The 26,726-nt window shown below is 57.3% G+C and overlaps 2 protein-coding genes across 4 annotated transcripts in view; one reads left to right on the top strand and one right to left on the bottom strand.

Moving 5' to 3' along the window:
* Nucleotides 1–1,955: 1,955 nt before the first annotated feature.
* On the bottom strand, nucleotides 1,956–15,299 carry PLPP7 (phospholipid phosphatase 7 (inactive)). Its single transcript, XM_059925860.1, has 2 exons — nucleotides 14,582–15,299; nucleotides 1,956–3,265 (listed from the first exon to the last, which is right to left on the bottom strand). The coding sequence occupies exons 1-2, from the start codon at nucleotides 15,030–15,032 to the stop codon at nucleotides 2,901–2,903; spliced, it is 816 nt and encodes a 271-aa protein (XP_059781843.1). The 5' UTR covers nucleotides 15,033–15,299; the 3' UTR covers nucleotides 1,956–2,900.
* Nucleotides 13,962–26,726, top strand: part of FAM78A (family with sequence similarity 78 member A) — a 26,766-nt gene continuing 14,001 nt past the window's right edge. The window contains exon 1 of one of the 3 annotated variants that reach the window (XM_059925857.1): nucleotides 13,962–14,021. The gene's annotated coding sequence lies outside the window, so the exon portion shown is untranslated. Of the gene's footprint in view, nucleotides 14,022–25,678; nucleotides 26,158–26,317; nucleotides 26,559–26,726 lie in introns of those variants that run through there. The other 2 variants (XM_059925856.1, XM_059925858.1) reach the window with 2 other exon arrangements.

Genomic DNA, 26,726 nt, shown 5'->3' with positions numbered 1-26,726 from the left:
GGTGCCCAGGTAGGGAGCACCCCTGAGTCACACATGACCCCACAGGGACCGCTGTCATCCCTGTCTGACAGATTAGGACACCAGGCTTGGAGAGGGCATGTGACTGCTGTGCCAGTGCTGGCGCTGAGCCCCGGGCTTCAGCACCTGGTGTTGCTGACACCTCACAGGACAGGATGCCGACCGCCTCTCCAGGGAGACTTTTCTCCTAATCGGTTGTTAGGCACTTGGATTCCACTGCCCACCCTGAGCTTAGGGGGTCTGCTGAGAGCCCTCTGTTCTTCAGAAACCCCCTCCTCATCTTAAAGACTCCAAAGACCACCATCCACCCCTGCAGAGACAGAGGCCCTGGGGACCCGCTGGGGATGTGGGCCTTGGAAGGCAGCAGCCCATCCCCAGCCCAAAGCTGGAGCCGGATTCGCCCTGGATGACGGGTTCCCGGATTCCCGAGGGTGGGGGTGAGGAGCGAAGGCAGACACCCTCACCCCTTCCGCTCAGCATCTCATGGACGCGCCGTCCAGGAGCATCTATGGGAACGGGCAGAATGTATTTTGAAGACTCTGGAACCAGCCAGTGTTCAAGATTGGAGGTTGGGGGGTCTTCATTGTGGTGGCCCAGCCGGGTCTGGCATCCCCGAGCTCCTTTAGGGAAAAGACAAGGTGCAGATCTCCTGCACCCCCAGCAGGGCTGGACGCAAAGGAGGCTCCAGAGAGAAGCCTTGGGAGGGCGAGCAGGGGCGGCTTGGGTCCTACCTGCAGGGGCGTCGGTCTTGGGGGACCATGACCCCTGAGGGTGTGGGATCTGCAGCAGGAGGGGAAGGTATTCAGGCCTGAGGGCTGGGCCTGCGGAGGGCTCTGGGCCCAGGAGATCCGATGCCCTTCATCAGCAGCAGCTGGACCCTCAGATGGGATTGCGCTATACCCCTGTCCTGTCCCAGTGGGGCGGCTGGGACAGGAAGTTCTCTTTCCTCCCAAAGGATCCTACGTGTTATGGGTTGAATTGTGTCCCCGCAGAAGATGTTGGAGTCCTCACTCCCAGTATCTATGGACGTGACCTTGTTTGGAAAGGTCCTTTGCAGATGTGATTAAGATGTTAAGATGAGGTCATTCTGAGTAGGGTGGGCCCTAATCCAATAGGACTGCTGTCATTATAAGAAGAGAAGAAGGGGACTTCCCTGGTGGTCGAGTGGTTAAGACTCCGTGCTCCCAATGCAGGGGGCACGGGTTCGATCCCTGGTCGGGGAACTAAGATCTCACATGCCGCACACTGTAGCCAAAAAAAAAAAGAGGAGGAGACAGACACAGACACAGGCAGAATGCCCTGGGACGACAGAGGCAGAGGTTGGAGTGATGTGGCCACAGCCAGGATTGCTGGCCACCACCGCAAGCTGGATGAGGTAGGGAAGGATTCTACCCAGAGTCTCAGAGGCAGCGTGGCCCTGCAGACACCTTGAATTTGGACTTCTAACCTCCAGAACTGAGAGAGAACACATTTCTGTTGTTTTAAGCCACCCGGTTGGCTGTGGCTCCTCCTTACGGTAGCCAGGAAACGAATCCACCATCTATCGCCACTGATGTCTACCTCACCCTGCTTCCACTTGTCCTGGTAGCGACCACTTCCTTGGGGGCAGGGTCTGGGTCAGCGGGGAGTGAGAGGGTCTTGGCCCCCAGGGGAGAGCTCCTCAGCACCACAGTGAGGGCTTCCCAAACGGATCACGACCCAGGCCCTGGGCAGGGTGGCCAGTGCAGGGCCCCGGGGATGGAGGGAGCCCCAGCAGGGACCTCAGGGAGAAGGGACCAGGCAGCCCAGAAAAGTCTAGGAGCCCATTGCCCCCTGACCATCTGACACCGTGGCCTGACTGGGGGTAAAGAAATCACTCCCCACCCCCATGTTAACAGGGACTCTCCCACCTGGAATCTTGCATCAAACGAGGAAAAAAAAACACACAGGAGAGGGCCTATTTGCACGTCATCTGTATTGTCACGTGAAGTGCACGTCCAGAACGGCTGACTTGGAAACGACCTATTAGGTCACACGGAGTCCGGCCCCTGGGGGCCAAAGCGGCACCGACGCCCGTGGGCCCTGGGCTTGCCACAGGCGGTGGCGCAGACACCTGGTCTCCCCGGGCTCTGGGGCCCGGCGCTGGGAGAGGCCAGCTCACGCCTCAAGCCCTTCCGCTCCGGGCAGCATCTCCCAAAATGCGCCTGGGGAAATGCGGTTCCCTGGGGGGCGGTTAATAGCTTTTCCTTGAGAAAAGGGTTCTGTAGTCAAATACGTGTAGGAAACATGGATTAAACAAGATTCCATGGAAGCTCTTCTACAGGACTTTGCCTTTACGACAATCCCAGCCCTCGTGAATGTCCAACAGACTGTGTAGCACTTCCCAAAGTTATTTGACCACAAGACCATTTCTCTTCTCAAAGTGTCTTGTAGGCTGGTGTCCGGTGGGGTACCCTCTGGAAAGCGTTGCCCTAAGCTATCGATGACCGTTAATGGCAATGGCACCTGTGTTGGGTGGTGGGTTGTGGGCATTTTGCTGGTCAGGTGGGCACAGCCAGGAACTCAACAGTCACGATGGTGAAAGGACAAGATGAGACTCGGCCCCTCTCCCGCCATCCTGGTTCTCACCTGGTACCTCCAGAGCAGAAGCGGAGCAGGCCTATCCCCACGGCTGGGCCCCAGCCCGTCTACAGAGGGACTCAAGAGTCTGATTGAAGGAGCAGGAGGCACCCAGCATGATGGGAGGGACGTGCCGGTCACTGGTGGGCCCACCTGAGGTCACCAGCCTCCAACCAAGATTGAGGAGATGGGCTGGGGCTGCCTGGTCCCCCCGCCCCTGCCAGCCCTATGTCCTCCTGCTGCCCCTCGGGCCACCCCCGGCCCCGGAGCCGCAGATGAACGGCTCACCAGGCGGAGATGAGCATCTGGCAGGTGTTGGAGGACATCCAGACCAGTTCGACCAGGCGGAACTGGAAGTAGCCGATGACGAAGCCGGAGAGGACATCGGTGATGTGGTGGCGGCCGATCATGACCCGAGACAGGCCCACACAGAGGGCCCAGAGCACCAGCAAGACGCGCAGGGGCACCGCCAGCACCAGGTGGCTGAGGAAGAACTTGGACACCATGGCCGCGCGGCTGGCGTGTCCGGCGGGGAAGGCGTAGATATCCATGGTGAGGTAGTCCAGGGGGCTGGGGCTCGTCTCAAACGGGCCGCGCCGCTTGATGAGCTTCTGCATGCCCGCCACCGTCATGATGTCCAGGAGCAGGGCTGTGGGCAGGAGAGAGAGGCCCCGGAGGCCGTCAGCGCCGCCTCCTGCACGCTCTCCCCCCACTGTTCCCTGGCTTCCTTCACTCGAACCACGCGGACCTGCGAGCAGGGTCCCACCTCGGGGCCTTTGCTTGCGCTGTTCCCTCTACCTGGAAGGCCCTTCCCTGGGATATCCGGAGAGGTAAAAGTGCTGAATGAGAGAGTGGCGATCAGGGGTTTCGTGGGCCACTGTGGGCCCGGGGGAGGATCTCATCCTGACAAACGGGGCCCCGGGCTGGTGGCTTTTCTCAAAGGACTTCACTGAAGGCCCCGCCAGTCCCGAGAACAGGGTGTTACCATCGCCATCTTTTTTAAGTTGAACTGAAATTCACGTAACACACAATTAACTATTTTTAAGTGTACAGTTCAGCGGCATTTAGTATATTCACAGTGTTGTGCAACCATCACCAATATCGAGCTCCAAAAAGAAACCCAGTTCCCAACCAAGCAGTTGGTCCCTATCCTCCCTCCCCCCAGCCCCTGGCAACCACCAGTCTGCTTTCTGTTTCTATGGATTTGCCTATTCTAGACGTTTCATGTAAGTGGAATCATACAATATGTGACCTTTTGTGTCAGGCTTCTTTCACATACCGTAATGTTTTTGAGGCCCATCTATGTTGTAGCAGGTATCAAAACTTCATTCCTTTTTTATGGCTGACTATTATTCCATGGTCTGGACCTGCCACAGTTTGTTTATCCATTCACTGTTGATGGAATCTGGCTTGTCTGTATATTTTGGCTGTTGTGAATAATGCTGCTATGAACATTTGTGCACGAGTATTTGTGGAGAACCCGTTTTCCGTTCTTTTGGGCACATCCCTACGGGTGGAATTGCTCCATCATGTGTTAACTATGTATAATTTTTTTTTTTATTTTGGCTGCGCCTCGTGGCTTGCAGGATCTCAGTTCCGCGACCAGGAATTAATTGAATCCGGGCCCTCAGCCGTGAAAGCTCCGTGTCTTAACCACTGGACCGCCAGGGAGTTCCCTATGTAAAGTTTTTTGAGGAGCCACCGAACCGCTCTCCATGGCAGCTGTGCCATGTTGTCCTCATTCTACAGAAGACGAGACGAAGCCCTGGAGGTTGGCGCATCCCTGCCTGCCCCTCCTTCTTTCTGGACGTTTCCCTTTCCCTCCCTCTGACTTCTTCTCCGTCATTGCCAGGCCTCAGCCTAAATGTCACACCCCCAGTGAGGCCTTCCCTGCCCTCCAGACACGCCACGCTCTCCTCACGGCACTCACCCAGCAGCAACTAAGGAACCCGCTGGGTGGTGAGAGGTTCGGGGTCAACCCCTCACTTCCTCCCCACCACCATCACTTCACAGAAGGGGGCTCAAGCCAAATCTATTCTGTTTGTAGGCGTATGCCCAGGGCCAGACACAGAACGGCAGTCTCCAAATGTTAGTTGAGTCGCTGGCCTGGGGTGCGGAGCCAGAGCGGGGGGCTCCTTTCCCATTTGGGGAGCTTGGGGGAGACCTGGATCTCTGTCCGTCCTGCCTTCACCCCCCCCCCCCCCGCTGTGTGGCCTTGGAGAGGCAGCTCTGCCTCTCTGTGCCGTTAGACGAAGGCCCACGCCATGGGCCCACTTCCATCCAGCTGATCACAGTGGCACCCGGTCAGCCAAAGTGGGGGCTTGCGAGTGCCGCAGAGGCCTGGGTTCGAGTCCCAGCCTCGGAGCCTCCTGACTGTGACCTTGGACAAGTCACCTAACTTCCCTCACTCGTAACAAGATATCCCAAACACCTGCCTCCCAGACGGGGTCTGACACGGTGCCTGCAGGGTGACTGACTGTCCTGGGTTTGCCTGGGACAGAGGGGTTTCTAGGACATAAGAAGTTCAGGGCTAAAACAGGGAAGTCCCAGCAAACCAGACGAGGTGGCCCCCCAGGTGCCTGGCACACCAGGAGGGCCAGAGAAGGATGGAGGATTATCACCAAATGACAGTTCAGTGCAGCCTGGCTCTGGGAGCTTTCCTGGAAACTTTACAGGAGACACCGAACTTGTTGGCCTGCAACCGCTCAGAAATGAAAAAAAACAAAAAAAACACAAAAAAACTTTTGGGAAAAAAATGACACAGTAGATGTTCAGTGTAGAAAATTTACAAAATAGAAGACAAAAATAAGATTTTAGGGCTTCCCTGGTGGCGCAGTGGTTGAGAGTCTGCCTGCCAATGCAGGGGACACGGGTTCGAGCCCTGGTCTGGGAAGATCCCACATGCCGCGGAGCAACTAGGCCCGTGAGCCACAACTACTGAGCCTGCGCGTCTGGAGCCTGTGCTCCGCAACAAGAGAGGCCACGACAGTGAGAGGCCCGCGCACCGCAATGAAGAGTGGCCCCCACTTGCTACAACTAGAGAAAGCCCTCGCACAGAAACGAAGACCCAACACAGCCATAAATAAATAAATTAATTAAAAAAAAATAAGATTTTAAATCACCTGTAATCCTGCCACCCAGAGGTAGCCACCTTTCCAGAACCTTCTCTCCATCTATAGAGCATAGATTTAATAAAAGCTGCAACGTGCTCTACACACAACGTTCTGTAACCTGCTTTTGAAAGTTGCCGGGTCACACACCCCCGGACACCCACGGCTGCAGCGACCGAGGTGCCCTGGCGTATTTACCTGACGGTCCCAGCGTTGGATGTCCAGACTGCTCCCGGGTAACACCGCGCTCCCCGGTCAGTGCAGAACTCTCTTCCTGCCCTCTGCAGGGTTGCTGCTTGCCGTCTGGGCTCCTGGTTTGGGATCTGAAGGCCTGGCCTCCCCAGGGCCTGCCCCTCTCACTAGCCACAGGGCCAGCTGACGTTCGCCCACCCTGGGAGGTGCCTGACCAGCCAGGGAAGGGGGCAGAAGCAGGAAATGGTGGACGGAGAGGCCGCCAGGCCATGAGGGGAGGAGCCTAAGGGAGGGAGGGAACCTTGTTCCACACCCCGCCCCGTGTTTCCACGGCAACTGGTTCCCAGGAGCCAGGCCTCCCAGCCCCCAAGCTGCTGACCCAGGTGGAGGCCAGGCCCAGGCTGGGAGCCACCTGGAGCCCGTGGGGGGGCGGGGGGGTCACAGTCCCAGCAGGAGGGAGGGACCAACAGGGCAGGTGGGAGCTGGAGGGAGGCGGCTGCACCTGACCCCAGGGACCCTGAGCCTGACGGGGGAGCGGCCCAGGGAGGCCCCTCCCTCACCTTGTGACAGGCTCTCTCCACCTGGGAAAGAGAGTTTAAACCTGTTAAACTTGCAGGTTTCAGAGTCACAGGTGGGGTTCAAGCCCCGGTTCCCCTGCTCATTGAGAACAAGTCCCTTCACCTGTCAGAGCCTCAGTCTACCCACCTGTAACAGGGGTTATCACAGGATGAAATGAGCTCCTCAGTGTCTGTGAAGTATTTAGAACAGCCTGGTATGTGGCAGTTGATGCCGTAGCTGCTCTTATTACTCCTAAGCCCCAGCCTGGCCTGACCCAGGTAAGCAACTTAAGGCTTTCAGACCCCGGAGGCTGGGTGTCATCAAGCAGGGGCACTGGTGAGAGGGTTTCCTTCTCTGAGGTCTCACCAGGGTCAAAATGAGGTGGCCCAAATTCCGAGACCCTCACCACCTGGAGGAAAGTCAGAGCATCCTGGGCCAGGGTCTGGAGGGGGCTAATGGGGACCAGGACCAGGCCCTAAGGTAGATCAAACCATGACACTAGCCACTGGGAGATGTGGGCCATCTATCTAATTGGTGACCAAGCTTCTCAGCCGAAAACCAGGGCTCAGCAAGTTGGCAAGTTCCTGCCGATTTAAATCTGCCTTCCCAGACAAGTGTAAACCACAGCAGAGGTGCCCAGAGAAAGCTGCTGGGTTCAGGAGGAAGGCGGGAGGGAGGGGCAACATCGTGCCTCCATGGGCTGCCCAGGGGGGATGCCGTGCTCAGGGCCTCGCTCCCACGCGGTGGCTGAAGGCAAGGCGGGCTTGTGCCTTGGCCCCCCAGGTGTCCCAGTGCTCCTCGTGGGCTGTCAAGGCCCACAGGCCAAGAACTGAGCAAGACCCACACCTTTCAAACTTTTTTAGCAGCAAAACATTTTTCCCCAATGTTAAGTATACACAGAGACTCAGTATATGAACAGATGAAAGACGCAGCCCCATGGCTGAAGCTGGGGGGGATGGGGGACCCTCCCCTGCCCCCTCCAGAGGCTTCTGGGGCTGAGGCTTCTGTGTGCCGTGATTTGAGAACCCCACATCTGGGCCTTTGGGAATCTGCTTTTTCTGGCTGGCTCTGTCCCTTGTGGCCATAATGAGGTGGGGACTGCCCCACTGCCCTGGGCCTCTCGGGACCATCGGGTCAGCCTGGCTGTCCAGCTGGCCCGGCCCAGCCTGTGCTTGGTTCATTCATTCACTCGAGCTACAGGTCTTGGGCCTCGCTGGTTCCTGAGTATGGCAGGCGAGGGCCAGGCCTGGGGCTGGTGAACCAGGCTGGCAGGGTGCCACGTGGCTTGGGCGGTGAGGGTGGGGAAGATGAGCAGTAGTTACACGGGGGCTCCTTTCAAGGTGTGGCACGCCCACAGCCTCTCCCCACATCACACTGCTGCTGTCTGGTTTTGAGAGTTGGGTGTAGAAGAGGCCATGGGGGGACAGTTCTCCAGCAGAGCTGGTGGCCACCAGGGCCTCGCCGCTCCACTCACAGCCCCTCCTGCAGCACTCCCGCAGGCTGCTCGCACCCCCTCCAGCACCACGGCCATCCCTCGTGTGACTCTGATTCTGACACTGTCAGCACGTAATCTGCGGCCCAGAAATAGAAGCAAATGGCTCCGTCACTCAAGGCTCCGTGAATTCCACTCATACGGCCTGTTGAGCTCCCTGACCTACATTCCCTCCTGGAATGGGAGGGAGGCAGGGGGTCCCTGTGGGGAAAGGTCCTCTTGGCAGCAAGCTCAGGGGCCAGAGTCAGGAGGGGCCGAAGCCACGCCACCTGCCCCGACTTGCTGTGTGACCCGGGCTGGTCACCTACCCTCCCGGGGCCTCAGGGCAGAGGCTGCGCACCTGGGCTCCAGGATCAGAGACCGGCCTCAAGGTCGACCGCTTGTGAATTTCATGACCTTGGCACGTCCCTCCCGCTGAGCTTCCTCCCTTCGTTGATAAAATGGGGATCATCCCAGAAGCTACTCTGAGGGCCGCCTGGGCTGCAGGGCTGGGCCCCATCACCTCTCACACCTTCCCTCCCAATAATCTCCACTCTCCACCCCTCTCACGGGGCGGGGGGGCTGAGATGGCTGAACCCTCCTGGCAGGAAGCACACCCATTCTCAAGGCCCTGCTGTGCTGCCTTGGTGCCCACTATTCTCTCTCAGCCTGGTTGGGGGCTGCCAGGTGACCCCTCGTGGCCCCTCACGCTCAGCTGCTTGCCCTGAGATGTGCTCCATGGGACCAGCTCAGCAGCAGGGCAACGAGGCTGGGCTGGGGGTGGGGGAGGGGTAGCTACGGGCCCTGCAAAGAGCAAAGACAGAGCCGATCCTCTCACTGGCTGGGGCTGGGAGGAGGGGGTCCCAGCTCTTCTGGCCTCTGATCCCCCATTCTGGCCTCTCCGGGAGCTGGGGAACCAGCCCGGTAGTGCTGTAAATCGGTCTAAACTTTCTGAAGGGCATCTGGCTTCAGACTCAGAAGTCTTTCCAACAGGCCTCCCTTGACTCAGGCCTTCCATCTGTAAGACTATCTCCTTGGGAAGTGATTAGGGATGTGCCCCACATCAAGGATGTCCACTGCAGCGTTCTTTGTAACACTGAAAACCCCAAACCAACCCAATGCCCTTGAGTCGGAGACAGATAGGAGAAACTGCGGCCAAGTCTAAACGGTGGAGCACTCTGGGGCCACTGCGAATGATGAAGCTGATGTGTATTTATAGCCACCGAACGATAGCTATAGGGTTTAAGCGGGAAAGGCCGATGACCAAACTGGATTTACAGTAGGATGCCGTTCTTGTAAAATAAGACGTTAATGTGTTTATACGCAGAGAAAAAAGTCTGGAAGGCATCACGCTAAATGTTAACAGTGCTTCTAGCTGGGTGGGTTGATGAGGGTGATTTTTGGTGTCTTTCTGTAATTCCGCATTAAAATTTTTCTTACCACGAAGGTGCATGACTTGTGCACATTTAAAAAGAGTTATTTTTACAAAAAGACAAGTATTGCATGATTCTGCTTTTATGAGGTCCCCAAAGTAGGCAGATTCATAGAGACAGAAAGTAGATTAGAGGTTGCCAGGGGCTGGGGAGGGGGGCTGGGGAGTTAGTGTTTAACGGGTGCAGAGTTTCAGTTGGGGAGGATGAAAGAAATTCTGGAGATAGATGGTGGGGACAATTGCACAACGATGTGAATGTACTTAATGCCACTGAACTGGACACTTAGAAATGGTGAAAATGGTGAATTTTATGTCATGTGTATTTTAGCCTGGAGGGACCATTTCGCTGAGCCCCGCTGAGATGATGAGAAGTGAAGTTGGGGGAAGCGTGGAGAATGTCCTACCTCTGCGGAGCTGCGCTGGTGTCTCCAGCAGGAGGGCTCCTGACCGTGAAGGTTTGGGATCAGTCTAAAGATCCATCAATTAGGGACAGGCTACGCAAACCTCCTGGAGGGGTTGTCACCTAAGCTGTCCCCAAGAGCAGGGGCCGGTGGGCTGGGGTGGGAGAGATGACAGAACAGATTATATGGAGGGTGGGTGAGCAGGGGCTGGGGGGGAGGGGATGCTGTGAGATGCTTGGGGTGGGCGGGGGCGGCGCTGCCAGGCTGAGGTTTCTGAACCCCTCATGCTTGATATGAAGGGAGGAGTGGGGGCCGAGATGGGAGGTACATAGCCCAGAAGGCCCAGTAGGGCCATGAGAATGAGGCCAAGCTGGGCAAAACGCCACAGGAGGTCATTTTAGAAGCATATGATACGTTAGTTTGGGTGCAGAGAAAAATCCAGAGGCCCATGACCCAAACTGCAGTGGAGGTTATTCCTGGGGAAAGGGCTTAAGGGAAACACTCACTTTTTTCATCACCTGTCGTTGTTTGAATTTTCCTTACCATGAGGATGTATAGTGAAAAGGTGCTCAACATCACTCATCATTAAGGAAGCACAAATCAAAACCACAATGAGATACCACTTTTCACACCCATTAGGATGGCTATTATATAAAAAGAGAAGTGCTGGCAAAGAACACTTGTGGAGAAATTGGAGCCCTTTTGCACTGCTGGTGGGAATGTAAAATGGTGCAGCTGCTGTGGAAAATAGTCTGGGGGTTCCTCAAAAAATTAAACATAGGCTCCAGCAATTCCATCCTGGTTCTATACCCAAAAGAAGTGAGAGCAGGGACTTGAACAGATATTTGTACACCCATGTTCATAGCAGCATTATTCACAATAGCCAGAAGGTAGATGATGGATAAACAAAATGTGGTCTGTCCATACCATGGAGTATTACTCAGCCTTAAAAAAGAAGGAAATGAAGACACCTGCTACAACATGGATGAACCTTGAGGACAGGCTGCACAGTGAAGTAAGTCAGACATTAAAAGACAAATACTGTATCATGCTATTGATATGAGGTCCTAGACTCGTCAGATTCAGAGAAACAGAAAGCAGAATGGTGGGTGCTGGGGGCTGTGGGGAGGGGGAGGGGGATTTAGTGTTTAATGGGAGCCGAGTTTCAGTTTGGGAAGATGGAAAAGTTCCGGCAATGTGAATGTACTTAATGCTAGTATACACTTAAAAATGGTTAAAATGGTAAGTTTTATGTTATGTCTATTTAACCAAAATAAAAAAAATGACATAGAAAAAAAAAAGAATGTATAGTTTTTATGATCAGGGACATTTCAATAAAGATTCTTTTATAGATCATGGAAATAAGACACGGAAGCCATTTTCCACTGAGGACAGGCCCATGGGGTAACCGGGATGGGCTTGGTGAGTGGGGATGGCCTGGGTCCCCTGTCACCTGGCCTCCTTTGGGATCATCAAGTCGGGTGTTGCAGGGGAAGGACAAAGGAGGGGATCAGGTCATCTCACAGGTGCCTAGAGCTTGGAGGGGACCTGGAGGGACCCTGGACCTGGGACTTCTTTTGATGCTGGCAATGGTGATGAGGATGGTGATGATCATTGATGCCCAAGCATCAACTGGCATTCGTATGAGCCATGCACTTCCGTGTAATGCTTCAGGGAAGTGTCCCAGCCACCCACTAGACAGATGAGGAAAATGAGGCTCAGAGAGGCAAAGTCATTCGCCCCGGTTCCCACATCTGGGCCGGGATTTGCACCCAGGTCCAGCCAACTCTGGAGCCAAGCTTGTGCCAGCTGCTAAGATCCCTTCTGGCTTTGACGTCTCCAGAGTCTAGGCAACACAGCTCACCCTTGGGGAGGAACGCAGGGAGCAGAGCAGAGAACCTCCTCCCGGCCCACCTGGGACTCTTCCTGGGTCCAGTGTCTGGAGCTCCATTTCCCGAGGCTCCTGAGTTTTCCGCTTTGGGGCCAAGGAGAGCCCAAGTCCCAGTTGTACAGGGGAAGGGCTCTGCCCTCAGGACTCTGCTGGGTGCCCTGGTGCTCAGAGCAGGGCAGGCAGGACCAGGCAGGGTCCCCTCATCCCTCAGGGCCCTGCAGCTTCCACGTCTGCCTGCCACCCACTGTGCTATGTGCTTTACCAGCTCCCCCTGAACCCCCACCACAGTCCTGAAGCCCCAGGTCCAGATCAGGAAACTGAAACTCAGGGATGGGAACTGACTTGCCCAGATCGAGTGCGGGTCAGAGTGAGGACCAGGACAAAGTCCATTCGAACCTCAGAGCTCCAGAATTGAAAGGCCCCCCAGGCCCCCAAAGACTGAAGAACAGACAGATCCGTGCAGTTTGTGCTCCACGGACGGTCTTTCTTCCCTGGCCAGAGAGTGGTGTGGGCAGCTCCTCTTGGCGGGTCGGGTCAGAGCTGTGGGATTAACCCGCCTTGGCTATTTGCTGCAGTTTACTGGGTCCACATCCCCACGAAATGCCCCAGGCCCACAGACCACCCTGCCTGTTCTGAGCAGCTGCTCTGTGCCAGGCTCTTATCTCTCTGTCATGTCGGTACCTGGATGTGCCAGCAAAGGTGCTGGTAAAAGAGGAAACTCTTCCTAGATGCCTCCTCGCTACGCACAAGCTTCAGCGTGGATTGGGGGGTCAGCCCGACCTGCAGACGGACGGTGGGGGGAGGGCAAGGGGCCTGCAGCCTGGAGGACTGGGATTTGGTTCCCAGATCTACCACTTACGGGCACGTGGGGGTGGGCAAGTCCCTCGACCCCTCTGAGCCTCAGTTAACTCTGTAAAGTGGGTGTATTAATACTCACATTACACGGTCGTTAAAAAGAGTTAAAAATCATGAAATACAGGACATTCATGGCATAGTACTTGGTACATAGTGAAGCTCAATAAATGATGATTTTAAAAACTTAGACATGGAAGCAAAACTTAGACTTAGAAGCAAACTCCTTTGTGTCCACAGAATCTGGTTGCTGGAAAGAGCCAGAAGCCTCATCTTAACAAATTGTTAAGATGTTAAGAGTTGTTCCCAGCTCTGGTCCTGGCCCCATCAATGACTAGCTACGTGGCTCTGGACAAATCATCTCCCTGTAGAAGTGGTGATGTGGTTTATGCAAAACCAGGCACGTAGTAAGCACTGAGCAAATTACGAACACAGCTTCACCACCTCCATCATCTTACGCGGAAGGAATGTGCAGATGGGGTCCAGGGAGCAGGGTTGAGAGGGAGGCTCAAGGATGCTTTCCCACCCCCATCCTTGGACACCTGACCCCCAACACAGTTTTCTTGAGCTACTGCTCTGTGTCAGGCTGCAGCAGGCACCGGGGAAACTGTGGGTAATGAGACCAGGGTTCTGCCCCCCGACAAACACCCGGCCCAGCACCTGGGCCACCTTGCTCTGTCCGTCTGTCCCAAGCCCAGGGCACGTTGCCTGAAAAGAGCCCAGGCCTGGATGTCAGGTGCAAATCTTCAGACCTGGTGCAAATCTCCCACTCTGAAGCTTTGGCCAGGTTGCTTTATTTACAGGAGCCTCAGTTTCCTAATCTGTAAAGTGGGAATGGTAATAGCACCAGTCACATGGGACTGTTTATTTGGCATAATAACAAGTAATGTAAATCATTTAGGAATACGAACAAGGAAACGTTGATGGTACCAGACCCAGGTACCTCCTGCACGAGCACCTGCTGTTTTCCCTCCCTGCATCCCACCCCCAGAGTGTCCACCCCAGACATCCCACCCCCAGAGTGTCCACCCCAGACATCCCACCCACAGAGTGTCCACCCCAGCTGCTCTGAGACCTGAGTGGGGGGCCACACTTTACTGCAACTTCCCCTGGGATGGCAGTTCTCAGTGGCCCAACACACACCCCTTTGGAAGTGGGACCCCTTGTCAGTGTTTGCTTAGCCTGAGCCATCCCTCCCGCCCCAAATCGTGGCTGTGCTGGGAAGGGCCAGGAGATCAACATGGCCCACCGTGGAGGGTGGCAGCAGAGGGTCCCCGAGCACCTGGGGGATCTGGAAGTGGCTACAGCGTGGGCCGCATGGGGGCTGGGCATCACCTCCTGGGTAGAGGGGAAGGCCTGCTTTCCACATGGCGCCCACGTGACACTTGGCACAGGGCAGAGCTCAACTGAAAGACGCTGGTGACAAAGACTTCGCAAAAACAAACCAAAGCTCACCAGGCCCTCCTCTCCTCCAGCGACTCACCCAGGGAAGCAGCAGGTAAGGACTCCAGGAGGCCACGAGTGGGTGGGAGCCCCAGACTGGACCCCTGAACCCCCAGGCCCTGTGGGAGGATCCTGGGCTGCTTGCAGGGTCCCTGAGCCAAGCAGGGGGTTGATGGGAGCAGCTCACAAGTGCTGCGTGCAAGCAGCCTAGGAACTCAAGGACCCCAACCCATGGGATGGCGTGTTACAGGGTTAGACACCCCACTGCAGAGCACCTGCCACACTCCTGGCCACTTCCCTCGAGGCCACGGCCTCCAGCACCCCTGTTCAAGCTGCTTCTGGGGCGGCGGTACACTTTCCCCAGAGCAGGGCCCTTCCTCAGAAGTTCCCGCTGGGGCCCCGCATTCTCAAGGCCCTCACTTCGCAGGGGGCTATCATCTGGGCGTCCTCAGCTCTCTCCTCCCCAAGCCGGAGGCTTGCCTGTTTCTGGGGCACCCTCCCTGCCTAACCTCATTAAATTGTTCCAGTCGGTTTCTGAGGGCCCCGCTGGTCCTGCTGGGGTGGGCTCCCTCCCCGGGCCTGGCGGGGTGGGTGGTGGACGGCGGGCACACTCACCCAGAAGTAGGTTCATGAGCACCTCCTGGCCGGCCAGCGTGCTGCTCTTCACCAGGCAGAGGATGGTACCCCCGATCCAGGGGATGCCGTGGCCCGTGATGCCAATGAGCTTGACCATGGAGCGGGCGCTGGCCCAGGACGCAGCCCGGCCGGCGCACACCCCCAGGCGCTTGGACATGCAGATGTCAATGGCCAGCAGGGAGTTGAAGGCGATGCCCTTGAAGGAGGGGTTCAGCTGCATGCAGTCCTCCTCGGGCAGCTGCTGAGACTGGCGCCGCTCGCGGGCCCCATCGCCAGGGCACGAGGGCTGTGCCGAGGGGCCCGAGGCCTTCCTGCCCGAGCTGCGGGGCTCCGGCGCCCCCTTGGGGGGCTGGTTCAGCGACAGGAACTCGGCCCGGTTGAGGACGTTGTTGCGGTCCCGGGCCCGGGCCCGGCTCTGGGCGCCAGGCATGGTGACAGTCACCCAGCCTGGCTGTGAGGCCCTTCTCTCCAAAGACGGAAGCCTGGAGCCTCCCCTGCTCCCGGCCTCCCCTCCTGCTCTGCGGCAGCTGTTAAATATAGAGTGCGGGACTGCACATGGCTGTTTACCTCCGGCTGCCACCAGGCTCCCAGGGAACGTCAGTGCCAGCTGGGCAGCCAATCGAGCCCCCCAGTGCGGGCCAGCGCCAATGGAGCCACCCAGGAGGTGGACACGGCCACAGCTGCAGCCTGGCTGCCTCGGGCCGGGGCTATTTAAATCTTCCAATGGCTCGCTCCCGGGGTTTGGGGGACTCTGGGAAATGTAGTCCTCCTGCTGCTCTGGCCTCGGCTGTGCCCCAGGCCAGAGGCCCAGATCGGGGCCCCCCGACTTAGCCCTGGTTTGACCAGCTTCCTTCTGAGCAGGCCAGACCCCTGTGAGCCAGGCCCGCCTGACCCACTGGCCTGGACAGCTTGGACCTGGTCCCATGGGCTAGACGGTGGAGCCCAGGCCAAAGGCCAAAGGCCTCTCCGGACACCAGATGGAGTGAATGACGTCACTGAAAGCATCACCCTGGGTCCACTGGGGCTGGGCCCAGCCCCTCCCCTCTGTGACAGCATTTCATTAAGCTGGCAGGCTGGGCTTTTTTATTTTCAATCAGTCTTGAATTGGGCTGCAGTGCATGACCGTTCAATCAAATGGCAATCTGTAAGATTCGATTTCCATTAGAGGGAGGGGTAATTAATTGGTTGGTAATGGATCTGCCCCTCGGAGGTGGCCTCCACTGCCCGGAAGCTTTGCGAAGGACAGGATCACTAAAGCAGCTTCAGGCAACCCGTAACTAGTTCCCGAGCTCCTGGACCTGTGCTAGGTGCCTGGAACACCGCAGCGAATGGAACACATCGCGTGCGTCCCCGTCCCCGGGAAGCTCATAGTTCAGCGGGGATTAAACGAATGACATGTGTGAATGATTGCAAGCGTGCAGACGTGTTGCAGGATCATAGAACAGGGCTCCGGGCCTGGCCTGGGAGTTGTGGAGGGCTTTCCCCCGGAAGGAAAGGCAGGTGAGAGTTCCTGGGCAAGGGAGAGCCTACCTCCTGCCCTCCTGTGAGGTCTGGGGGCCCGTGTGGCAGTACATGGACTGAGGGGGCGAGAGAGGCTGCAGACCCAGAGAGGGGCAGAGCATGAGGGCCCAGACGAGGATTTGGGGTTTGAGTCTGGCCTCCCTGACTGCAGGAACCCAAAGTCTCCACAGCCCTTTTAGGGCTGACTGGGCCTGGGCTCAAGGGGAAGCCACTGGTTTAGGGCAAGCAGCAGAGGCAGGAGTGAACGCCCTGGTCTCATGATTCACGGCACCCAAGGCCTGTCTGCCCAGCTGGGATGAAGGCAGGAGTCCTTCCAAGCATGGAGACCCCCATGAAGCCCCAGGCCCACCCCACAGCCTCCCAGGGACCAGGTCCAGAGCCTCCCAAGGACACAAAGCTGCCTGGGGTGGGAGTGAGTGCTCTGTGGTCACAGGGGACCAGCCTGGGGGCTCCAGAGTCGGAAAGATGAGGAATGACCTGGGGCTCTGCCACCAACTAGCTGTGGGAACTCAAGCAAGTCACTTGGCTTCTCTGGGCCTAGTTTTCTCCTCTTGTAACGTGGGAACACTAGTGTCCACCTTCCAAGAGCTGTTGTGAAGTCAGTGAGATGATGTTTGTAAAATGCTGAGAAGGGTCCCTGCCACATAGTGAGCCTTTAAGCCTACGGGTTAGGAATTGATCCTATTTAACAAACAAGGCAAAGTCCTCTCTCCCTCTGAGTGCCCCCTTCAGAAGGACTCACCCCCAAGGTCTGGCCCCGACTCCGTACCTGGCTGGTGTGAAGCCAGACACCAAGAACCCTCAGTCTGGGGTTCCTTGTGGACTCCCTGGCACTTCTCTTCCAGAGTGTTCCCCTCAGAACATGCACCCACAGAGAAGGACGTCTCAGACTGTGTCACATCCCTCCCTCTCGGGAGTGGCCATAATGACCTGTGCTGCCTCATCCTGGACCCTGGACAGATGCACATGAAGATGTGCACAGAATGCATGGGTAGTGGGCAGTGTACTGTGCTCTCTATTTGCTTTAGATTATTGACACCATATAACCAACCTTCCTGTGAAGTCAAGATATCATCCCCACTTTACAGACAAGGAAGCTGAGGCTCAGAGGGGTGAAACCCAAAAGAGGTGAGGCCCAACTCCCAAGAAGTCCCTGGGGTGGGATACAAGGGCCTCCAGACTCAGATGCCTCAGACCACAGGGACCTGGATGTGCCCACTTAGCTGTCCACCAGGGCACTCACCCCACTCTCCCTGGGTGGGGCCCATGACCTGGGCTGACCTCAGGAGGGGAGGAGGAGCCCAGCCCAGATAGGGGCTATTAATACCCAGAGGCCTGTGTCAGCACCTTGGCCTGGCAAGAGCTGCTGGCAGGTTCTGAGGGCTACAATGGGCTCCATGCTGGGGAGGGCCATGGAGTCCGATTGGACTTTGGCCCAGGAGTGGTGAAAAGTGGGCTCTGGGCTGGGACAACCCTGGGTTCAAACCCCTCAGCAACCTCTACCTTAGTGACCTCAGGCAAGTCCTGCTAGCACTCCTGGCCTCTGTTTCCCCCTCAGGGGGCTGGTGAGAGCCACTCACTCAGACTGAGACCTTCTCCTCCATCTGTAAGTTAGGGTGACCTTGTTCACATCCTCAGACAGCTGAGAAGCAGGCACCATCCTTTTATGAGCACCTACCATAGCCCACACAGTCCCACTTCTCAAGAGTCTTAGAATTCATTCATTCATTGAATTGGTGCTTTCATTGATCTCTTCCTGCAGTTTAGTCGGGGAGATAGAATACACACCCATGAGATAGCTAGCCAGTTTATAAAACAATATACTTTTACCAATAGCCTTATTTTTTTCTTACTGTCAAAATGTTATAGTCTTACTGCAATAAATTCAATAAATACAGATGATCTAGATATAATCCTACTGCCTGGAGACCACCACTGTTAACATGAAGGTGGTCAGGTTATAAAGGGATTCTCACTTGTCTCATTTCCAATTATTGAAATGTTTCATGACAACCAAGTATTACTTTAATAATCAGAAAGAATATCTATTAAACAAACTATACCTATGTATATTATATATATAAAGAAATATGCTTTTAAAATATGATTGTATTATATACCCTTTAAAAAATAACCTCCCCTTTTCACTTAACAATATAAACCTGCTGGGACTTCCCTGGTGGCACAGTGGTTAAGAATCTGCCTGCCAATGCAGGGGACATGGGTTCGATCCCTGGTCCTGGAAGATCCCACATGCTGCGGAGCAACTAAGCCCGTGCGCCACAACTACTGAGCCTGCGCTCTAGAACCCATGAGCCACAACTCCTGAGCCCACGTGCCTAGCGCCCGTGCTCTGCAACAAGAGAAGCCACCACAATGAGAAGCCCACGCTCCGCAACGAAGAGTAGCCCCTGCTCGCCGCAACTAGAGAAAGCCCGCACACAGCAACGAAGACCCAGCGCAGCCAAAAATAAATAAATAAAATAAATAAATTTATGAAAAAGAAAAAAAAGACCCAATGCAGCCAAAAATAAATAAATAAATAAAAAATACATAAACCTGGCAATGTCTCCATGACAACCCATTATCTTTTGATGACTGCTTGGCATTTTGTCATGTGGATGGGCCATCCTTTATGTAAGCAATTCCCTATTATTAGACATGTAGGTTGTTTGCATTTTGTGACGATTCGGAACTATTATGGCATAGCTATCCTTATATATACACCCCTGTGCACTACAGCAGAATATAAATAAGGGGTTAAAGCGGCAAGTACCAGATAGAAGTGTGCTGAGATACATCCCCATGAAGTCCAGTGGGTCGTCCTGAGCCACCTACTGCAGTGCCTAGACCTGGAAGAGCAGCACAGGGTCGGAGACACTTCTAGCCGACGTGGCAAGTCTAACCACACTTTTCCTGTGTTAGAGTTGAGGAAGAGAAGGCTAGAGTGGTGACATCACCTGTGAGGCCACAGAGCTGGTCAAGCAAGGCCAGAGTTAGGATGTGGGCTGGCTGGTCCCTGTAACTCTGGGCCTGCGGGCTGTCTTCCTGGCCATGTGTCCCACAGCTTCTCCGTTCCCTGCCTGCTTGACCTCATCTTTCACTCACTCATTCGCTCACTCACTCCTGGAACACTTTTTTAAAAACATTATTTATTTATTTATTTATTTATTGGCCACGCGGCACGTGGGATCTTAGTTCCCTGACCAGGGATCGAACCGACGCCCCCTGCACTGAGTCTTAACCACTGGACCACTGGAGGTCCCTGGAAAACTTTTTGAGGTCTGCTGTGTGCCAGGCCCTCTCCCCATGCAAGGACCAGTGGGAAGTACAAAGATGGCTCTGAGGGGGCCCCATGCGTGCAGACCACCTGGCCTGCCCTGAATCATTGCCCCACCTGGCCCTAGGTCCACATAACCTCCCTATTCTAGCACTGTCCATTGTTGAGAGAGGGGGGTGGTACGCAGTGAAGTGACTCAGGACTCAGTCTAAAGCCCTTGCCCCACGCATTTGGATACACTGCCTGTCACTTGAAAGCAGGAGAGGTTTTCTGGCAGCATCCTGGGACCTAGAGCCATTTGTACATTGTAGTCACTTGTTATTTGTTGTCTTTAAATGTTTAAGAAAGACTGACTACTACTACTGAGCATATTTATCATTAACTTGTACTTAACACTGCTCCGTGCCAGACTCAGAGATACGTGTGTCTCAACTGTCACCGCAACTTCATAGACAGGCTTTTAGTCCCCATGGTACACATGAGAACACCAAGCTCAGAGGTTAAGGGATTCTCTCTGGACCATGGAGTCAGCCAGCGAGGTACCCCGGGATTCAAACCTCACCCCAATCCCCCTTACCCTCTCCTTCTCTTCCTTTTTCCTTGGCCAGTTTCCTTTCTAACATGCCATACACTTATTTATTCTGTGTGTGCTCAGGGCCTGTGTCCTCCTAGCAGAGTGTCAGCCCACGGGGCAGGGTCTGTTGTCTATTTGTTCCTTTGTGGGGCAAGGTGCCCAAGCAGTGCCTGGCACCTAGTAGGCATTCAATAAATATGTACTGAATGAATGGCTGCCTGATTCTGAAGCCTGGGCTCTGATCTACGACAAACCTTGCCGTCAAAGACGATGGCCAAGAGGAGGCGGGTTATTTGGGGTAATGACCCCAAAACAGGAGGGGAAGGGGTGAGAAGCTCCACTCTGGGGAGACGCACAGCTGGAGGGGAGAGCAGGGAGGGGCGGCAGCGGGGTTCCCTGCCAGGACGGCGAAGCAGCCCTGAGAAAAGCATTTTTCGTCACCACCTCCCCACCCCGCCAGCTCCCGCCCCGGATCGCTTTGTCAGTTCGCATTTCTAAGGCCGCTCCTGGGTTATTTCGGTCGGGAAACCTGATCCTTCTCCGGGTTTATTTTAGCACCTTGGAGAACTCCCAGCGCCGCACCCGATCCCGGGCCGCACCCAGCCTGCTGACGCCGCCTCCGTCCCCGTTCTCCCCGGGCGGCGGGGCGCGCGGGGGGCCCCGCCGGAGCAGCCTCCGGGGCGCGGCGCCCGCGTCCTCCCGCATCTGCCGCGCGCGGGACCGTGATGGGGGGGCCCGAGGATGCTGGGGGCGGGGCGGCGGCGCGGAGGGGCGGTGCCAGGTGACCGGGGTGGGCGGCGGGAGGGCGGGCACCTGCGCTCACTGCCCCCGCCGCCGGACCCGGGGCGCCGCTGAGTCTCCGCTCCTCGCCTCGGGGGACGGTGGTGCGTTCAAGAGGCCGTCCCGGGAGGAGCAGGCGTTTCTCGCTCAGAACTGTGGCTCCGACGGGGAAGGGGGGCCAGAGGGACCGCCCTTGTGAGCCAGGCTGGGAGAAGCAACCCCTCCCCCGCCCGTCCTGACCCCGATTTGGCCCTGGATCTCCATCCCCCAGGCACATTAACGATCCCCTCCAGCCCCAAAATAACATCCAACACACCCCCGTGCACAGACATGCACACTCACACACGCGCCTACATCCCACCCACTCACACCCACGAACGTGCTCACCTACACTTACCATCACACACACATCCATACATCTGCACGGACACACACTCTCACCCACAGACACACACGCTCACATCCACCCTCACAGACACACATGAACACGCACCAGCGGCCACACTCACACATACACTCGCACAACCAGACCACAAACGTGTCCTTCCGTACTCACACACACTCTCACATACACCCTTACACAAGGCACACACTGCCATACACAATATACACACACTCCCTCATCTACACCCACACCACTTGTGGTCACTCACACCATTACACACCTCATACACACACCCACATGGACACACGTACATACGCCTTCCCAGACACACAGACACACCCCCCAAGCGGTTACACACAACTGCCGCACGTACCCTCACACACAGACATGCACAAACTCACACTGTCACACACACTCACATCATCACACACTCACATACACACACATTCACCCACACACTCTAACCGCTTCACACACCATCACACCCCTCACACCCCTGGAACACGCATCCTTCACCCTCCCCTCCCCAAGCTCAGCACTGGACACACACACACATCAAAACAACTTACTCATATACGTCCTGGTTTATAGCAATCAATACTTTCTCATAACCGTCTTGAGCATGAATTTGTACCCATTTATTATCCATGTTAATTAACATCTCTGTTCATCATTCTCGGAGTTATCCCTTGGCATCTCTCCGGCCCACGGGGATGTGAGTGCTGAGGGGACCATGCCTCCTACGTGTCCAGGCCCTGGCTGTGTTCCCTCGTGTCTTCTGAGCGGCCAGCCCAGGTGCCCAGTCAATACTGGGGAAGGAATGCACGGGCGTGAGGTGGTGGGGAGGCCAGCTGGTCAGTCCCAAACCTAACACCACCTACAAGAATGTGCTCCTGAGCCTTTGGCTGGAAAGAGTTGCGGCCACCCCAGGCACTGGTTTTACGCAGGGCCCCATGCCACAGCTCTGCTCCTCCGTGGAGAGTGAGGTTATCATGGACCTCGGGGCCAGGAGACCTGGAATCTAGTTCCGGAGCCCTCCCTGTATGACCCTGCCGGCCCGTGTTCCCCATCTGTAGGGAGGCTGTGGGATCAGCCCTCTCGGAGATCCCGGATGTGCTAGCTGGGCCAGGCTGAGCCCACTCTCTGCAGAGGTGAGGTGCCTCAGTGGTGCCAGGTGGGCCCTGCAGCCTCCTTGCCTCCTGATGCATCATCCCCTCCAGCCACCTACCTGGCCCTCCAACCCTGCTCGTGTGTCTCCCAGGCGGACATTTCAAGCCTCACCATTGGCTTCTGGCCTGGTCCTAAACAGTTAAGGAGATAACCCTGTCTCCCAGGGCAACAGAATCCCAGCACTTAACATTTCCATCTGCAGAACAAGGGATTTTCCCACCTGAGAAATGCCTTTCCGGTCTCATGATGACTTCACCCTTGGAGGCTGAGAGCTCTTGGAGGACCAGCGGTGGCCCTGAGATCTTGGTCCATGAGGGAGAAGGCGCTTTGAGACTGTCTCCGTTGGCCATAAGAGTGAGGTCCCTACAGCTGCAGGGAATGCTGGTGAGAGCGCCTGCTCTATCAAATCCTCCGGCCTCCGGGTCTCAGAGCCGGGGGGACGCGTTCCATCCACGCCTCCCTCTTCACCAGGCCTCAGTATCCTCACCTGTGGAATGGGATGGTAACGGGACTGGCTCACTGGGTCACTGTGGAGAGCCGCGAAGGTGATGCATGCAAGGGCCCTGGCTACAGCGATGCTCAGTGAGGAGGCCCTGCATCCGGCTCCTTCTGCTGACCTGGGAGGACTCTGGACTCACTGGGGCTGCGTGTTAAAACCCAGCTGGGTGAGGTCAGGTTGTTTCTTCCTCTGGTTTGCTGTGTGGCTTTGGGTTTTCACGGCCTTTCCGGGCCAACATGCTGGGAACTGAGGGACCTTGTCTTCCCACTGACAGCACTTAGCGCTCCCAAGTTGCCACACTGGGGGGTTCACCATCCCCGAGGAGGGGTGGCGGCTGTGCCTCCAGAGCCCTGCTCTTTCCCATTCACTGGTGACATCAAGGCAGAGGAGGCTGGGGAGACTGAGGTCTGAGGGAGGGGGAGAGGATCGGAGGGCCGTGCGAGTGTCCCCGTGGTGTTGGGCACGTCACAAACAGATGTCCCCTTCCTTGGTTCTGCAGACGCCAGCGCTTCCCTCTCGTGTGGATGTATCACGGGCCTTCACATATGCTGAGACAGCCGTGGGTCTGTGCCCAACACCCACAGACTCCAGAAAATGCTGAGCAAGAGGAAGGGCTGCAGGAGGGCTGGAGGGGCTGAGAGCTGGGGGAGCAGCCGGAACCTTGGAGGGCCAGCGGGGAGCCGGGACAGGGGATGCTGGCGTGGGCCAAGCCCTTTCAGACCCTCCATCCGTCAGGGCTGGCCCCGGGGGGTCCCGTCCTCAGCTCAGAGCCTGGCAAAAAGACGCTGCCTGGGCCCTCCCTCTGCAGAACTGACCCTTGAACTAGCCCAAGACGAAGTACTGCACAGGAGGTGACGTAGCAGAGGATGCAGCTCTGGGGCCGAGGGACAGGGGTTTTCTATTTTGCTCACCCCATGGGCACCCAAGCAGTCTTCTGGTGGGACTTACCGGACACAGGGCTTTCTAACGTCACTTCCATCCGGGCTCGGAGGGGCTGGCCCCCAGGCAAGGGCGGTGTGCCTGGAGGAGGAAATAAGTGGGCTTTGAACTTGGCCAGATCTGAGTGTGCATCCAGACTCCGGAAAGCCACTGTCACATGACCCCTGGGTCTCTCTGTCTGTCCAGCCCTCCTCCTGGGGTCAAGGAGGATAGCGGAGACAATACTCACTCAGCAGTGCAGACCACATAGTGGGTGCTTTACCATCATCATCACAAACCCAGGCCGACCAAGCCCAGGGCTGCAGGGTGTAACCTCACTTCCAACAGGCATCAAGGACTCCAGGAAATCCTCTCCTGCCTGGCCGCTTGGTGAGCAGGTTAGGGCTCTGGCCTCTGTTCTCGTCACGTCAGATGAGCAAGAAGTGCAGCTCAGCACATGTTCACGGAGCACTCATGTCCTTGTGGCCAGGACAGTGTCCCTGCCCTCAGGGGGCACCCCAGCCAGTGGGGTCTTCTCTGTTCCAGGCACTGGGGGTGATGGTGTGGGCAGATGAGATGGACACCCCCAAAGTTATTAGCATAATAATTATGTGAAGGCTGAAGTGCGTCAAAGAGGGGCAGAATGCTTTGTGGAGGCCGTGAGTTCACAGCAGGGAGAGGACGCTGTGGGTTAGAGGCCAGGGAAAGCTTCTTCCTGGAAATGGAAATTTACATGGGGTCCTTCGGAGACCCGTGCTGTTCCTGTCTTCTGGCTGTAAGCAGACCATGAGGCCACCCCACCTTGGTCTCAGTCAGCAGGACTAGGAATAAACTACTTACCAGCTGACCTGGAAAGGGATGACCCCTCATTAGGCTGAGGGCCCATGGCAGTAAGCAGGGCGAGGGCAGGGGTGCAGCTGGCCAAGAGGCAGTGGCCACTTCAACAGGCCACTTCCTGCCTGTGGCCTGAACTGGTGCTGGTATAGATGGATCATTTGGCTGGCTGATCACCCCTCAAAGAAAACACCTCAAAGTGGCCAGAACCCTCTGCTCCTCCAATCCCTGCCCTCACTGCCACTCAAGATGCTCTGGCTTGGGAGTGGCGGGGGGTAGTTACCAGGTGTGGGTGGGGCTACTGGTTTGAAGATGCTTAGAGAGGTGAACAGCGATTCCCCCTCCCCTCCCCCATCCAGGGTCAAACCCCTTTGAACCTCTGTACACAGATCTCTGGGGTCTCAGCTGGGATACCTGCCTGGGGGAGGCCTTGGGCAGGTAGGTCTTGGGAATCTCCCAGCTTTGGAGTCCTGCTCTGTGAAATACACACCATAGGCCTCCTACCCAGGGGTGGTTGATGGTGGATGAAGTGATCAAGCTTGTACAGTGCTTATCACAGTTGGGGCCCGACGGGCCTGACCACCTGTCAGGGTGCCCAGAAGTCCAGCACAGAGCAAGAAACACGGGGACCTTTTTCCTAGAACTTCTCTCCCCACTCCCAAACTTCCCAGCCTTGGAGCCTCCCAGAGCCCTGCACTGTTTCCACCCAGCCGGGCCAGGAATGCCAGGGCAACGGCAACCCTTTCCCGCCTGCCCTGAGCCCCGGAAAGCCCGCTGAGTTCAAAGGGCACGAGGAGCAGCCCACCTGGACCCGAGACAGAAGCCGAACTACACTACCCAGAATTCCCGCGGCTAGCCGAAAAGGAAATGTCGTTTCTGCGAGGATAGGCTCAGCTCCCCTCCCCCCCCCCCCCCCCCCCGCAGCTGAAGAGCGAGAGAGAGAGAGAGAGAGAGAGAGAGACAGGGAGCGAGAGGGGGAAGAGGGGGAGAGGACAAGGGGAGGCGGGCTGTGTGCGGGGAGCGAGGGTGGAGCGCAGGGCGGGCGGCGAGGAGGAGGCGGCGCCCGCCCGCCGCCGCCGCCGCCGCCGCCGCCGCCGCCGCCGCCGCCGCCTGCGGACCTGCATCCCCGCGGGGTAGGCGAGCGGGCGGCGGTCTTTGCGTGCGCTGCGCTCCGGCCGGCGGCTGCGGGCGGACACGGGGCCAGGCCGGCGCAGGGGCTGAGTTTCTGCAAAGTTTGACCTGGTTGCCTTTCCGATGCTGCACCAGAGCGAGGCAACGCGGGGCGCGCCAGGCGGCTGCGGCGCGGCGGCGGGGCTGAGCGGTTACAGCACGCTCACAATGATCATAAAATAAAGCAGGCGCGCGGGGTGGGGGCGAGAGAGCCCCGAGCCTCACCCCTCCGCCCCCGGCCACCCCCCAGCAGCCCCGAGCTAGGAGGACGTGGGGGCCGGGGGCGCCCACGCCGGCCCCAGACCCCAGTAGAGCTAAAGGACACTGCTTGGGGAAAGGGGGGGCGCCCCGAGGACGTGCCCGCGGCGGGTTCAGGGCGTCCGGAGGGCGGCAGCCCGGGCACGCGGAGCGGGCCGAGGGGCAGGTGAGTCGGCGGCGCCCCGGTGGGGGTGTGCGCGCCAAAGTTCCCGGCAGCGGCGAGCGCGCCGGACGCGCGGGGATCGGGGGCCGCTTGGGGCTGGCGAGGGGGGCACAGAGGCGCCGGACGCGGCGGGGCTGGAGCATTGCGCCCTCCGGGAGTCGGGAGACCCCGGCCCGGGAAGGGGCGTGCGCCCGATCAGACCGGCCTGCGGGGTGGCACTGCGCCCCCCGGGGGCCGAAGGGACCCGTTCGGGGAAGGGGCGCCGGCGGCGAGGCGGTGGGGACAGTGCCAGGACCCGAAAGTTCACGAGGCCCACTGCAGTGCCAGCCAGTCGCCCCCCGCCCCACCCCGCCTCCGGGCCGGGAGGGGTCAGCGGAGATGTCACCGGCGGCGATTATTCGCTGGTGCGCGCGGTCTTGCGGCCGCCACTGACGGGGCGGGCGTGGGGGGGGGGGGCCGCCGCCTCCGGGCAGACCTCACAGAGCTGCGCTGTCAGCTCCGCAGCCCGCGCCCCGCGCACACGCGTCGCCGCCCCGCGCGCCCCCCGCAGCAAAGTTCGGCTCAACTTTGAG

Source organism: Balaenoptera ricei, chromosome 6 (genome assembly GCF_028023285.1).
Source record: "Balaenoptera ricei isolate mBalRic1 chromosome 6, mBalRic1.hap2, whole genome shotgun sequence".
In the NCBI taxonomy this organism is placed as follows: domain Eukaryota; kingdom Metazoa; phylum Chordata; class Mammalia; order Artiodactyla; family Balaenopteridae; genus Balaenoptera; species Balaenoptera ricei.
This window is presented reverse-complemented; position numbering and strand designations above follow the sequence as displayed.